General features: G+C 43.6%; 1 protein-coding gene across 1 annotated transcript in view; it reads right to left on the bottom strand.

The window, feature by feature from the left end:
• Positions 1-553: 553 nt before the first annotated feature.
• Positions 554-16,984, bottom strand: part of LOC118395194 (calponin-3-like) — a 31,801-nt gene continuing 15,370 nt past the window's right edge. Inside the window, exons 2-7 of the mRNA XM_052463536.1 lie at positions 12,524-12,645; positions 11,985-12,051; positions 11,712-11,849; positions 11,272-11,388; positions 6,099-6,245; positions 554-5,614 (exon numbers count right to left, since the gene is read on the bottom strand). Of these exons, the coding sequence (XP_052319496.1) occupies positions 5,225-5,614; positions 6,099-6,245; positions 11,272-11,388; positions 11,712-11,849; positions 11,985-12,051; positions 12,524-12,645 (981 nt within the window). The 3' untranslated portion in view covers positions 554-5,224. The remainder of the gene's footprint in view (positions 5,615-6,098; positions 6,246-11,271; positions 11,389-11,711; positions 11,850-11,984; positions 12,052-12,523; positions 12,646-16,984) is intronic.

Genomic DNA, 16,984 nt, shown 5'->3' with positions numbered 1-16,984 from the left:
GGTGAATTCCACAAGCATACAAAGAGGGGATTATTCCTCCTGGCCATAGACTCACTAGACTAGAGGTTGTTGACGTGAAGAGAGCGAGAGCGGTTGACTATAGAGGTTGTTGACAGGAATAAAGAGAAGGGGGGAGATCTCAAGAACCCCGTTGGTTGCTAAGAAGTCTGTTCTGTTGCTCCCCAGTCAGTTGGGGTCTAAGCCAGTCTTTCTGCCACAGTGGCTTTTCAAAACACACATCATTCCTGGTTGTGCTCGTTTACTACACGTTCAGCCTAGTGGTTAGGACACGGTGTACTGTAGAGGGTATCCCAAGGTTGCTGGCAATCTCAGATATACTAAATAATCTCTGAAGGCCAAACCATACTGACTCTAGACTGAGTCCCAGATAAATTATTAGTGTGCTCTTGCCAACTTCTATGTATTTCTCCTGCCAAAACAGCACAGACAGACTCAGGTGGCAGTATGACTAGACCTTCAGATGTTATTAGTAGGTAAAACACCAGTGGGTTCTCAGAGTGACTTCTGTTTAGATATAACTGTAGACTGCATGTAAGACTTTATGAAACAAACATTTATTGATACAAAAGAATCAAAACAATAGAAGAAATATCTATATAGGGACAAATGGCAATAAATACCACATCAGTGGATGGGGCTCTACACACAGGGAGGGGGGCATTATGGCACAAGGAATCAACGGCATATAAAACAACATTTAAAAATCCATACGTTTGGTCATGTGACAGAAACTAACATTTGAGATTCTCTTCTTAGAGTATTAAAAAGCCTTTCCTGCAGTCGAATGGCCAAAGCACCTCTAGTGGCCTTATGGGTCCAATGTTATTCATATTTTTCATCATTAATAAGCATGACTATTCAAACGCTGAAATGGTTCTGTTATAGTTCAGTCTTCTGTGATGTACATAAAGTGTAATTTTGGGATTCAAACTCATAATGGAATACATTTCAACTCTATATCTGACATGGTACAGGTGTCTTCTTTTTTTAAGCCCAGGACCATGTGTGTGAGGTGTATACTTTTGCTTCAAAGTAATTTGTTTAAGACTACCAAGAAACACTGTGACTCTGATTTAGCCCACTGCAGTAAAAGGTTAAAGAGGCAGAGAAACTACAAACAGAACTACAAAAATATTCCAGTGCTTTCAAGTCAAACTGGGATCAGACAGTCATAAACATCTTAACTTGAACCATTTATCTTTTCTCCTGCCAACCTTCTCTAAAATATGATTGCTTGATTAATCGGAATGGACATAGAAAATGTACACTGAGTGTACAAAACATTAGGAACATCTTCCTAATACTGAGTTTCACCCCCTTTGCCCTCAGAACAGCCTCAATTCGTTGAGGCATTGACTCTACAAGGTGTCGAAAGCGTTCCACAGGGATGCTGGCCCATGTTGACACCAATGCTTCCCACGGTAGTGTCAAGTTGAATGGATGTCCTTTGGGTGGTGGATACACACGGGAAACATTCTTGATACACACGGGAAACTGTTGAGTGAGACAGTTCTTGACACAAGCGGTGCGCTTGGCACCTATCACACTTAAATCTTTTGTCTGCCCATTCACCCTCTGAATGACACACAACCCATGTCTCAATTGTCTCCAGGCTTAAAAATCTTTCTTTAACCGATATCCTCCCCTTCATCTACACTGATTGAAGTGGATTTAACAAGTGACATCAATAAGGGATCATAGCTTCACCTGGATTCACCTGGTCAGTCTGTCATGGAAAGAGCAGGTGTTCTTAATGTTTTGTACACTCAGTGTAAGTCTCTTACCAAAAATCACCACTGAGCAGTAGACTTGTGGTTCTGATTTGAAGGAGAGGAAATAGAGGACAAACAGTAGAGTATATTGAAAACAAGGAGCAAGGAAGTAGGTAAACATGATGTGACGAATGCTTCTTTCACAGAACTTCCTAGTTGAGTTTCTGAGCAATCAGAACTTCAAAACCCATAAAACAGAAAAGGACATGGCACATTCTTTACATTATTCTGATTGGTTGAAAAATATGGACTTAAAAGGAATGCAAGAAAGATAAGGCAACATTTCACTTACAGTTGAAGTCGGAAGTTTACGTACACCTTAGCCAAATACATTTAAACTCAGTTTTCACAATTCCTGACATTTAATCCTAGGAAAAATTCCCTGTCTTAGGTCAGTTAGGATCACCACTTTATTTTAAGAATGTGAAATGTCAGAATAAAAGCAGAGAATGATTTATTTAAGCTTTTCTTTCTTTCATCACATTCCCAGTGGCTCAGAAGTTTACATATACTCAATTCGTATTTGGTAGCATTGCCTTTAATTGTTTAACTTGGGTCAAACATTTTGGGTAGCCTTCCACAAGCTTCCCACAATAATCATGGTCCATTCCTCCTGACAGAGCTGGTGTAACCGAGTCAGGATTGTAGGCCTCCTTGCTCGCACACGCCTTTTCAGTTCTGCCCACAAATTGTCTATAGGATTGTGGTCAAGCTTTGTGATGGCCACTCCAATATTTTGACTTTGTTGTCCTTAACCTGTTACTCCTACCCCCTACTTTTTCGAACATTCTGTTAAAAATCGCGCAACATTTCAGCGCCCTGCTACTCATGCCAGGAATATAGTATATGCATATGATTAGTATGTGTGGATAGAAAACACTCAGATGTTTATAAAACTGGTTAAATCACGGCTGTGACTATAACAGAACGTGCGTTTCATCGAAAAGTGCAGGAAAATCTGATCACTGAAAATGGGAAAATATATCCATGCGCCAATTCAACCCATTGTTAAACGTGATCCACATTAAATGGGGCCGAGGTTGCAATACCTACAGCTTCCACACGATGTCAACAGTCTTGTCATTTGCCTACGATTTGTTTCTTGGTCAAACAGACACAAGGCAGCGCAGTTCTTCCGGTCTCCGACCGGATATTTTGGTTGCGATTTACCCAAAATTATTTCCAGACGTACAGCTATAGAATATACATCGCCTCATGATCAATTTGATCGCTTATTAACGTTTACTAATACCTAAAGTTGCATTACAAAAGTATTTCGAAAGTGTTTTGTGAAAGTTTATCGTCAACTTTTTTAATTTAAAAAAATGACATTACGTTATAAAACGCTATTTTTTTCGTTGATCACACAGTCTTCATAGATCGATATCTAGGCTATATATGGACCGATTTAATCGGAAAAAAAAGACCCAATAGTGATGTTTATGGGACATCTAGGAGTGCCAACAAAGAAGATGGTCAAAGGTAATGAATGTTTTATATTTTATTTGTGCGTTTTGTGTAGCGCCGACTATGCTAATTATTTTGTTTACGTCCCCTGCGGGTCTTTTGGGGTGTTACATGCTATCAGATAATAGCTTCTCATGCTTTCGCCGAAAAGCATTTTAAAAATCTGACTCGTTGCCTGGATTCACAACAAGTGTAGCTTTAATTCAGTACCCTGCATGTGTATTTTAATGAACGTTTGAGTTTTAACGAGTGCTATTAGCATTTAGCGTAGCGCATTTGCATTTCCAGATGTCTAGATAGGACGCCTGCATGTCAGGTAGGAGCAAGAGGTTAAGCCATTTTGCCACAACTTTGGAAGTATACTTCGGGTCATTGTCCATTTGGAAGACCCATTTGCGACCAAGCTTCAACTTCTGATGTCTTGAGATGTTGCTTCAATATATCCACATCATTTTCCTTCCACATGATGCCATCTATTTTCTGAAGTGCACCAGTCCCTCCTACAGCAAAGCACCCCCACAACATGATGCTGCCACCCCCATGCTTCACGGTTGGAATGGTGTTTTTCGGCATGCAAGCCTCCCCTTTATCCTCCAAACATAATGATGGTCATTATGGCCAAACAGTCCTATTTATGTTTCATCAGACCAGAGGACATTTCTCCAAAAAGTATGATCTTTGTCCCCATGTGCAGTTGCAAACTGTAGTCTGTCTTTTTTTATGGCGGTTTTGGAGCAGTGGCATCTTCCTTGCTGAGCGGCCTTTCAGGTTATGTCGATATAGAACTTGTTTTACTTTGGATACAGATACTTTTGTACCTGTTTCCTCCAGCATCTTTACAAGGTCCTTTGCTGTTGTTCTGGAATTGATTTGCACTTTTCGCACCAAAGTACGTTCATCTCTAGGAGATAGAACACGTCTCCTTCCTGAGCGGTATGACAGCTGTATGGTCACATGGTGTTTATATTTGCATACTATTGTTTGTACAGATGAACGTGGTAACTTCAGGCATTTGGAAATTGCTCCCAAGGATGAACCAGACTTGTGGAGGTCTACAGTATTTTTCTGAGATCTTGGCTGATTTATTTTGATTTTCCCATGATGTCAAGTAAAGAGCCACTGAGTTTGAAGGTAGGCCTTGAAATACATCCACAAGTACACCTCCAATTGACTCAAATGATGTCAATTAGCCTATCAGAAGCTTCTAAAGCCATGACATAATTATCTGGAATTATTCCAAGCTGTTTAAAGGCACAGTCAACTTAGTGTATGTAAACTTCTGACCCACTGGAATTTTGATACAGTGAATTCTAAGTAAAATAATCTGTCTGTAAACAATTGTTGGAAAAATGACTTGCGTCATGCACAAAGTAGATGTCCTAAACGACTTGCCAAAACTATAGTTTGTTAATAAGAAATTTGTGGAGTGGTTGAAAAACAAGTTTTAATGACTCCAACCAAAGTGTATGTAAACTTCTGATTTCAACTGTATAGGGCAAAAAGCATGTTTTTAAAAAAGCTAGCAAGGATAGTAAAATTATTGCTCTGTTGATAACAAAATCACTCTCTCTCAACACTCTTTATATTACAGTAATACCAGAGTAACACAATTTGCATCAGTTTAAAAAATGTCATCATAAGTGGTCCCACAAAACTGTATCAAACTAAATATATAGGCGTATGGTTCATATGATCCATAAAGGTACTTGGACATGTTTCTCCACTCCAATTCCGGTAGAAGGCCACTATAACGTCACATATTCCCAGACACACTGTGTTACACTTATGCCAACTGGGACTACTACTACACAGGGTGACTTTTTGACAACGCAAAAAAAAAGCGCTGTTGTCAAAACAAGCGCACATTTTTTTAGCTGCCAAAATGGGGCCCACAGAGTCTAACGGGAAAATATAAAATGACACCCTGTAGAGGGGAATAGGGTGCCATTTGACACACAGTCAGTCTAATAGTCGATGCCCTGGTCCTCGTCATAGTGCCCGCTGTACTGCTGTTGGTACCCACCCCGGTACTCCTCTTCGTCGTCATGGTGATACTGGTACTCCGCCTGGTAGTCGCTGTCACTAATCTCCGAGCCATTGGTACCCGTTCCTAGGCTCCCGTTGCCATGGCAACCGGCATTGTTGCCGAGGGTAACGGGAGAGGTGGGCTCCGTGGGGGAGGTGCAGTACTTGGGGTCGTAGATCTGCCTGCCCAGGCCGTAGCTGCTCATTCCCTTCTGGGATGCCACCTTGTTGGTGCCCATCTGCAGGGAGATGGTGGAGCTGTCTGCTGTCTGTCCTGCCGACTTCTGGTCGTAGATGTCACGGCGGGTACCCGGCGCCGACATGCCAGCCTGAGGGAGATGAGGGAGGGAGAGAGAGAATGGGAGTGGAGGGAGGGAAGGAGAGAGGACAGGGGGAACGGAGGGGGGGAAGGTTAGGTTGGTGGTTAAGTGGGAGTGTGTGTGAGAGAGAGAGAGAGAGAGAGAGAGAGAGAGAGAGAGAGAGAGAGAGAGAGAGAGAGAGAGTGAGGGTTTCTAAAAGGGTTTGTGTTTGTGAGGGTGTGTGTTTGTGAGAGAAAGCAAGAATGTGTGTGTGTGTGTGTGTGTGTGTGTGTGTGTGTGTGTGTGTGTGTGTGTGTGTGTGTGTGTGTGTGTGTGTGTGTGTGTGTGTGTGTGTGCGTGCACCTGGCCACAGTAACCTTTAGTTGGTAGATGTCTCACTCTGATACAAGATTACTGCTAATTGCTTCCAGGGATTATAGTGGCTAGGAATCCACTGCAGCAGAACCATAAGAACCACAGTACTTTATACACCACAGACGAACAGTACTCTTACCTGGCTGGCTCCTTTGTTGGTTCCCATCTGCAGACTGATGGTAGTCTGGTCATAGGGCTTGTCCGTCTGTGACTTTGGGTCATATAAGTGTCTCCGGGTCCCGTACGCTGTCATACCAGACTGGCTGGCACATTTATTTGTCCCCATCTACCCAGGACAAAAACAGCTTTCAGACATGGCTCCATCCATAGGTCACAATGTCCTCTAATCAAATCTATTCTATGTCTGGCAATGGTATTGACCACAAATGTAATTTGTTGTTCAGAGTACGACTGGTATCCATTGTTTTGGTACAGACAGGATAAAAAACACACACACACACACACACACACACACACACACACACACACACACACACACACACACACACACACACACACACACACACACACACACACACACACACACACACACACACACACACACACACACACACACACACACACACACACACACACACACACACACACAGAGTATACCAAACATTAGAAACATCTTGAGTTGCAATCCCTCCTTTTGCCCTCAGTACAGCCTCAATTCATTGCGGCATTGACTCTACAAGGTGTCGAAAGCGTTCCACAGGGATGCTGGCCCATGTTGACACCAATGCTTCCCGGAGTAGTGTCAAGATTGTGGGGACTGTCTTGTTAGACTTTAGTGCAGCTTTTGACATTATTGATCGAAGTCTGCTGCTGGAAAAATGCATGTGTTATGGCTTTACACCCCCTGCTATAATGGATAAAGAGTTAGTTGTCTAACAGAACACAGAGGGTGTTTTTTAATGGAAGCCTCTCAAATATAATCCGGTTAGAATCAGTAATTCCCCAGGGTAGCCGTTTAGGCCCTTTGCTTTTATTTTTTTTTACTAACGACATGCCACTGACTTTGAGTAAAGCCAGAGTTTCTATGTATGCGCATGACTCAACACTATACAGGTCAGCTACTACAGCGAGTGAAATGACTGCAACACTCAACAAAGAGCTGCAGTTAGTTTCAGAATGGATGGAAAGGAATAAGTTATCCCTAAATATTTCTAAGACTAAAAGCATTGAATTTGTAACAAAACTCTCACGAAACCCTAAACCTCAACTTCATCTTGTAATAAATACTGTGGAAATTGAGCAAGTTGAGATGACTAAACTGCTTGGAGTAACACTAGATTATAAACTGTCATGGTCAAAACATATTTATGCAGTAGTAGCTAAGATGGGGAGAAGTATGTCTATAATAAAGCGATGCTCTGCCTTCTTAACAACACTATCAACAAGGCAGGTCCTACAGGTCCTAGTTTTGTCGCACCTGGACTATTGTTCAGTCGTGTGGTCAGGTGCCACAAAGAAGGGCTTAGGAAAATTGCAATTGGCTCAGAACAGGGCAACACGGCTGACCCTTGGATGTACACAGAGAGCTAATATTAATAATATGCATGTCAGTCTCTCCTGGCTGAAAGTGGAGGAGAGATTGACTTCAATCACTACTTTTATTTATGAGAGGTAATGACATGTGGCACACAGCTCAGACACCCATGCATACCCCACAAGACATGCCACCAGAGGTCTCTTCACAGTCCCCAAGTCCAAAATGATGAAGTAAACATACAGGAACTCAAATCCTTCTGTTCACCTGATTTAGAATTCCTCACAATCAAATGTAGACCGCATTATCTTCCAAGAGAATTCTCTTCGATTATAATCACAGCCGTATATACCCCCCCAAGCAGACACATCGATGGCTCTGAACAAACTTTATTTAACTCTTTGCAAACTGGAAACCATTTATCCGGAGGCTGCATTCATTGTAGCTGGGGATTTTAACAAAGCTAATCTGAAAACAAGACTCCCTAAATTTTATCAGCATGTCGATTGCGCAACCAGGGGTGGTAAAACCTTGGATCATTGTTACTCTAATTTCCGCGACTCATATAAGGCCCTGCCCCGCCCCCCTTTCGGAAAAGCTGACCACGACTCCATTTTGCTGATCCCTGCCTACAGGCAGAAACTAAAACAAGAGGCTCCCACGCTGAGGTCTGTCCAACGCTGGTCCGACCAAGCTGACTCCACACTCCAAGACTGCTTCCATCACGTGGACTGGGACATGTTTCGTATTGCGTCAGATAAAAATATTGACGAATACGCTGATTCGGTGTGCGAGTTCATTAGAACGTGCGTCGAAGATGTCGTTCCCATAGCAACGATAAAAACATTCCCTAACCAGAAACCGTGGATTGATGGCAGCATTCGCGTGAAACTGAAAGCGCGAACCACTGCTTTTAATCAGGGCAAGGTGTCTGGTAACATGTCCGAATATAAACAATGCAGCTATTCCCTCCGCAAGGCTATTAAACAAGCTAAGCGTCAGTACAGAGACAAAGTGGAATCTCAATTCAATGGCTCAGACACAAGAGGCATGTGGCAGGGTCTACAGTCAATCACGGACTACAAGAAGAAACCCAGCCCAGTCACGGACCAGGATGTCTTGCTCCCAGGCAGACTAAATAACTTTTTGCCCGCTTTGAGGACAATACAGTGCCACTGACACGGCCTGCAACGAAAACATGCGGTCTCTCCTTCACTGCAGCCGAGGTGAGTAAGACATTTAAACGTGTTAACCCTCGCAGGGCTGCAGGCCCAGACGGCATCCCCAGCCGCGCCCTCAGAGCATGCGCAGACCAGCTGGCCGGTGTGTTTACGGACATATTCAATCAATCCCTATACCAGTCTGCTGTTCCCACATGCTTCAAGAGGGCCACCATTGTTCCTGTTCCCAAGAAAGCTAAGGTAACTGAGCTAAACGACTACCGCCCCGTAGCACTCACTTCCGTCATCATGAAGTGCTTTGCGAGACTAGTCAAGGACCATATCACCTCCACCCTACCTGACACCCTAGACCCACTCCAATTTGCTTACCGCCCAAATAGGTCCACAGACGATGCAATCTCAACCACACTGCGCACTGCCCTAACCCACCTGGACAAGAGGAATACCTATGTGAGAATGCTGTTCATCGACTACAGCTCGGCATTCAACACCATAGTACCCTCCAAGCTCGTCATCAAGCTCGAGACCCTGGGTCTCGACCCCGCCCTGTGCAACTGGGTACTGGACTTCCTGACGGGCCGCCCCAGGTGGTGAGGGTAGGCAACAACATCTCCTCCCCGCTGATCCTCAACACGGGGCCCCACAAGGGTGCGTTCTGAGCCCTCTCCTGTACTCCCTGTTCACCCACGACTGCGTGGCCACGCACGCTCCAACTCAATCATCAAGTTTGCGGACGACACAACAGTGGTAGGCTTGATTACCAACAACGACGAGACGGCCTACAGGGAGGAGGTGAGGGCCCTCGGAGTGTGGTGTCAGGAAAATAACCTCACACTCAACGTCAACAAAACTAAGGAGATGATTGTGGACTTCAAGAAACAGCAGAGGGAACACCCCCTATCCACATCGATGGAACAGTAGTGGAGAGGGTAGCAAGTTTTAAGTTCCTCGGCATACACATCACAGACAAACTGAATTGGTCCACTCACACTGACAGCGTCGTGAAGAAGGCGCAGCAGCGCCTCTTCAACCTCAGGAGGCTGAAGAAATTCGGCTTGTCACCAAAAGCACTCACAAACTTCTACAGATGCACAATCGAGAGCATCCTGGCGGGCTGTATCACCGCCTGGTACGGCAACTGCTCCGCCCTCAACCGTAAGGCTCTCCAGAGGGTAGTGAGGTCTGCACAACGCATCACCGGGGCAAACTACCTGCCCTCCAGGACACCTACACCACCCGATGTTACAGGAAGGCCATAAAGATCATCAAGGACATCAACCACCCGAACCACTGCCTGTTCACCCCGCTATCATCCAGAAGGCGAGGTCAGTACAGGTGCATCAAAGCTGGGACCGAGAGACTGAAAAATAGCTTCTATCTCAAGGACATCAGACTGTTAAACAGCCACCACTAACATTGAGTGGCTGCTGCCAACACACTGTCATTGACACTGACCCAACTCCAGCCACTTTAATAATGGGATTGATGGGAAATGATGTAAATATATCACTAGCCACTTTAAACAATGCTACCTTATATAATGTTACTTACCCTACATTATTCATCTCATATGCATACGTATATACTGTACTCTACATCATCGACTGCATCCTTATGTAATACATGTATCACTAGCCACTTTAACTATGCCACTTTGTTTACTTTGTCTACATACTCATCTCATATGTATATACTGTACTCGATACCATCTACTGTATGCTGCTCTGTACCATCACTCATTCATATATCCTTATGTACATATTCTTTATCCCCTTACACTGTGTATAAGACAGTAGTTTTGGAATTGTTAGTTAGATTACTTGTTGGTTATCACTGCATTGTCGGAACTAGAAGCACAAGCATTTCGCTACACTCGCATTAACATCTGCTAACCATGTGTATGTGACAAATACAATTTGATTTGATTTGATTTGAGACTATGAGAGGCACACAGTACTACATAGAGCCATGACTACATGGAACTCTATTCCACATCAAGTAACTGATTCAAGCAGTAAAATTTGATTTAGAAAACAGATAAAAAAACACCTTATGGAACAACGGGGACTGTGAAGCAACACAAACATTAGCACACACACACACACACACACACACACACACACACACACACACACACACACACACACACACACACACACACACACACACACACACACACACACACACACACACACACACACACACACACACACACACACACACACACACACACACACACACACACACACACACACACACACACACACACACACACACATTAAAATGGTATAAACTGCTGGACCCCAGGAAGAGTAGCTGCTGCTTTGGAAGCAGCTAATTGGGATCCATAATAAATAAAAATACAAATGTCCTTTGGGTGTTGGACCATTCTTGATACATACGGGAAACAGTAGAGCGTGAAAAAATAAAAAAACAGCAGCATTGCAGTTTTTGACACAAACCAGAGCACCTGGCACCTGCTACCATACCCTGTTCAAAGGCACTTACATATTTTGTCTTGCCCAATCATCCTCTGAATGGCACACGTACAATCCATGTCTCACGGCCTAAAAATCCTTCTTTAACCCGCCCCACATTATCTCTGTGGTAATTGCAATTGTGTTAGCATGACTCACCTGCAGTCCAATGACACATTGTCCAGCCTTCATTTTCTCCTCGTCGAAATGGCGCGTCCTCTTGTCCGCATACTTCACACCGAGGTCACAGTTGGAGTTTGAACCTTTGGTTTTCGCCTGTTGCATGGTAAGAGACAAAGTAACAAAGTCAGTGTTGCTTGCAGTTTTACATAAATGTTTTTACTCACTAATTATAACTGTACTGTTAGTCTACAAAGTGTTGCATGGACATCTCAATCACCAGCAATTCAATAAAAAACAGTGTTTGTTCGACCACGGATTTCAGCACCAACAACAAAAACAAACCAAAAACCAATGTTTGCCTCCTTTTCATGTCATGCTCTCCCATGGCACTGTGTGTGGTGTTATGGCACATGGTTATAACGAGGTCATGAACAACTCAGGGTTCCACATTCTCCCCAGTCTAACCGAGAACCTACCACACCAGCCAGGGACAGCAGTGTGCTCTGGACCTGGGTCATGTTCCCATTCTCAAACAGGTCATTGGCCTCAAAGATGTCGTTGGGACAAAGGCCAAACTTCAGAATGGCTCGGATGAAATTCCCCAGATTTTCCAGCTAGAAGTGAACAACAAAGGAAATCAGACTCCGCTTCAGTCTCGTTATTCAGTCTTGTCGAATGAAAAGCATTTTCCCTCTGTGAAATGGCAGCGTTACAGTATATCTCAACATCTTTTATTTTGTTTCACGTACCTTGTGCCAGTTGAGTTTGGAGTGGTTGATTTTCTTGATGGAACCAGGCTGCAGTTTGTTTATCAGCCTAAGGTAGAAGAAAATAGTAAGCAATTACAGTTTGATATGAACATAAAACAGATTCTCAACTAGAGCAATGACAAATAACACACTGTTCCTAGTGGTAATGAAAATAATGACAGAGAGATTAAGACCACAGAGACCTCTGTAGGCCTTTTCAACACCTGATCACTGTTATGGCAACAATATAACATCCTGTATGAAGTCTACTTGAGTGATCATCTATCGAGGAATGTGACTAAGTATTCCTCTACATCCTCATAGCGGACTGAGCTGAAGACAGGCGAAGTCTAGGACTTGTAAACCAGTAAATTGAACAGGGCAAAACATCCTTCACATGTTGGGGATGATAATACAACTTAACAATATGGATTGGACAAATGGTATAATATGTATAATTACCTAAAACATTAGAATACATATAATAGTAAATCCCACACAGATACACTTTGTGTAGACAGAAAAAAAATAAAACTAACTCGCAGAGGATGACTCCGTCCTTAAGGCCCTTCTGGAAGTTCTCTCCAATGGGCATGCCCGTCACCTCCTCAATCCAAAACCGGAGCTCCTCCTCCTTCTGCAGGTCATACTTCCCTGCGATCTGAAAATATCAAATCATTATGTAACTCCACCCACTCTTCATTTAACAATAGTTCAAAATCAAACACTGACCCCCCTAGACACTTGTGAGGATATGACAGGTTCGGATAGGTAGGCTATACGACATCAATACCACTTATCCTACAAGTAGGCAAGGTCGAGCAATTACCATAGACTTCCGATCCTGCACGCAAACCCAATCCTAACACAAACCAAACAAGCTACATACTTAAGGTATCTTGTAATTTGATCCAATTTGAACCACAATGTAAGCCTAAACCTAGACTACTTTATGAACTTCATAATATTTTAGTATGATTGTTCTTTCTACTTGAATGTTGTATTTATATTGATGTGTGTATTTTGATTGATGTAATTCAGGGCTCATGTGTAAAAGAGACCTTTGTCTCAGTATGACTGCCTGATAAAATAAAGGTTAAATAAATCAATATTATGCCTGTGTGTGACACAGGGAGTGAGTCTGTGAGTTCTAATAGCCTTTAGGCAGAGAAGAAGTGTTTATGTTAAGTGTGATGCATTACTCTGACCTCAACAGATTGCTTTGTAAGCAGTGAGCAGCACACCATTTCAATAGTTATAACTCATGTTCTTTGGGCTTAGCCGGCCTACTCCTTGGGAAAGTTAGATTAGGTCTGTTTAATGGATAGACTTGCACAATCATTTATGGGGCTTTTAGCCCAATCTAAATACAGAACATTTGAAAAAGCATTATACAATTAAAACCAAATGGGAAAACAATCCATTCTATCCATTCATGTATTTTCTTAAAGAGAAAGTCACTTGAGGTTACGCTTCATTCCTCACAACAGAAGGCCAAAGCTTTTAAACTGAAGCCAAAGCCGATCTATCACATATCGTTCTAAAGGTCTGTTTTTTGGGAAAACACTCGTCTCTCCTCTCCCTCACATCACTGCTGTGTGGCCTGTTGCCAGGAGTGGTAAGACACACAGGAAATTACATGGACCGCTGCCCCATGACTGAACCCTGGCTTTAGGGGACGGCTCCACAGATTCCCCAGTCCAGACTAACACTGTTGCTTTACCCAATGACTTGAAGGAGAGAGAGAAAGACAGACAGACAGACAGAAACACAGAAACACAGAACGCAAGATAGAAAGACTCCTGAGATGTCCTGAGCAATGAAGTGTCTTAAAATTCCATGAAAACATATCAGAGACAACGTTACATGAGATAGCAGAGGGAGACATTAGAGGGATATTGCCCTCAGCCGTCTTAATGAGCATTCATAGGCTGCTTGGTGAAAGCCCTGGGCTGTGGATAGGGCCATGCTCCCTCTACTGTTTTCTGAAGTTCACAATCAGCTCCTTCGTTTTGTTGATGTTGAGAGACTTTATTTTCCTGGCCCCACTCCGCCAGGGCCCTCACCTCCTCCCTGTAGGCTGTCTCGTCATTGTTGGTAATCAGGCCTACTACCGTTGTGTCGTCTGCAAATTTGATGATTGGGTTGGAGGCACGAGTGGCCACGCACTCATGGGTGAATCGGCTTCCTATTTCGCAACAAAGCATCCTTCACTCATGCTGCCAACATACCCTCGTAAAATTGACCATCCTACCAATCCTCGACTTCGGCGATGTAATTTACAAAATAGCCTCCAACATTCTACTCAACAAATCGGATGCAGTCTATCACAGTGCCATCCGTTTTGTCACCAAAGCCCCATATACTACCCACCACTGCAACCTGTATGCGCTCGTTGGCTGGCCCTCACTTCATACTCAACGCCAAACCCACTGGCTCCAGGTCATCTACAAGTCTCTGCTAGGTAAAGCCCCACCTTATCTCAGCTCACTGGTCACCATAGCAGCACCCACCTGTAGCACGCGCTAAAGCAGGTATATCTCACTGGTCACCCCCTAAGCCAATTATTCCTTTAGCCGCCTCTCCTTCCAGTTCTCTGCAGCCAATGACTGGAACAAACTGCAAAAATCACTAAAGCTGGAGACTTACCTCTCTCACTAGCTTTAAGCACCAGCTGTCAGAGCAGCTCACAGATCACTGCACCTGTACATAGCTGATCTGTAAATAGCCCATCCAATCTACCTCATCCCCATACTGTATTTATTTATTTATCTTGCTCCTTTGCACCCCAGGATCTCTACTTGCACATTCAACCATTCCAGTGTTTAATTGCTATATTGTAATTACTTCGCCACCATGGCCTTACCTCCCTTATCCTACCTAATTTTCACATATTGTAAAGAGACTTTTCTACTGTATTATTATTATGTTTGTTTATTCCATGTGTGACTCTGTGTTGTTGTATGTATCGAACTGCTTTGTTTTATCTTGGCCAGGTCGCAGTTGCAAATGAAAACTTGTTCTCAACAAGCCTACCTGGTTAAATAAAAATAAATAAATAAATAAATTGGGGCGGTAAGCAAATTGAAGTGGGTCTAGGGTGTCAGGGAAGGTAGAGGTGATATGATCCTTAACTAGTCTCTCAAAACACTTCATGATGACAGAAGTGATTGCTACGGGGTGATGGCCATTTAGTTCAGTTACCTTTGCTTTCTTGGGTAAAGGAACAATGGTGGACATCTTGAAGCAAGTGAGGATAGCAGACTGCGATAGACTGCCGGTTCCCCTCTCTCCACTGGGATTCTCTGCCTCTAACCCTGTTACGGGGCCTGAGTCACTGGCTTGCTGATTCTCTTCCATGCCGTCCCCAGGAGGGGTGCGTCACTTGAGTGGGTTGAGTCACTGGCATGGTCTTCCTGTCTGGGTTTGCACCCCCCTTGGGTTGTGCCGTGGCGGGGATCTTTGTGGGCTATACTCGGCCTTGTCTCAGGATGATAAGTTGGTGGTTGAAGATATCCTTCTAGTGGTGTGGGGGCTGTGCTTTGGCAAAGTGGGTGTGGTTATATCCTGCCTGTTTGGCTCTGTCCGGGGGTATCATCAGATGGGGCCACAGTGTCTCCTGACCCCTCCTGTCTCAGCCTCCAGTATTTATGCTGCAGTAGTTTATGTGTCCAGGGGCTAGGGTCAGTCTGTTATATCTGGAGTATTTCTCCTGTCTTATCTGGTGTCCTGTGTGAATTTAAGTATGCTCTCTCTAATTCTCTCTTTTTCGCGTTCTTTCTTTCTCTCTCTCAGGGGACCTGAGCCCTAGGACCATGCCACAGGACTACCTGGTATGATGACTCCTTGCTGTCCCCAAAGTGGGCAAAGAATGTGTTTAGCTTGTCTGGGAGCAAGACGTCGGTGACCGCGCCGTGGCTGGTTTTCCCTTTGTAATCCGTGATTGTCTGTACACCCTGCCACATACAGTGCAAGTTAAACGTGTGGACACACCTACTCATTCAAGGGTTTTTCTTTACTGTTTACTATTTTCTACATTGTAGAATAAGTGAAGACATCAACTATGAAATAACACATGGAATCATGTAGTAACCAAAAAAAGTGTTAAACAAATCAAAATACATTTTATATTTGAGACTCTTCAAAGTAGCCACCCTTCGCCTTGATGACAGCTTTGCACACTCTTGGCATTCTCTCAACCAGCTTCATGTCATCAAGGCAAAGGGTGGCTACTTTTAAGAATCTCAAATATATATTTATTTGTTGAACACTTTTTAGGTTACTACATGATTCCACATGTTTTATTTTATATTTTTGATGTCTTCACTATTAGGTGTGTCCAAACTTTTGACTGGTACTGTACATCTCGTCTGAGCCGTTGAATTGCGACTCTATACTGACGTTTTGCCTGTTTGATTGCCTTACGCAGGGAATAACTACACTATTTGTATTCAACCATATTTCCAGTCACCCAGTCATGGTTAAAAGCGGTGGTTCACACTTTCAGTTTTGCGCGAATGCCTTCCACGGATTCTGGTTTGGGTAGGTTTTAATAGTCACTGTGGGAACAACATCCCCTACACTTCCTGATGAACTCAGTCACCGTGTCCATGTAAGCGTCAATGTTATTTTCAGAGGCTACCCGGAACATATCCCAGTCTGCGTGATCAAAACAATCTTGATGCATGGATTCTGATTGGTCAGACCAGCATTGAATAGACCGTAGAACGGGTACTTCCTGTTTGAGTTTCTGCCTATAGGGAGGGAGGACCAAAATGGAGTCGCGATCTGAGGGCCTTGTAGGCACCTCGAAAAGGTGAGTGGCAGTGATCTAGTGTTTTTCCTAAGCGAGTACTACAGTCAAGGAGTTGATAGAACTTCGGCATCGTTTTACTCAAATATGCTTTGATAAAAATTCCAGCTACAATAAATGCAGCCTCAAGATATGTGATTTCCAGTTTTCATAAAGTCCAGTGTAGTTCCTTGAGGGCCGTCATGGT

The sequence above is a fragment of the Oncorhynchus keta genome, chromosome 15, assembly GCF_023373465.1.
Source record: "Oncorhynchus keta strain PuntledgeMale-10-30-2019 chromosome 15, Oket_V2, whole genome shotgun sequence".
Lineage (NCBI taxonomy): Eukaryota > Metazoa > Chordata > Actinopteri > Salmoniformes > Salmonidae > Oncorhynchus > Oncorhynchus keta.
This window is presented reverse-complemented; position numbering and strand designations above follow the sequence as displayed.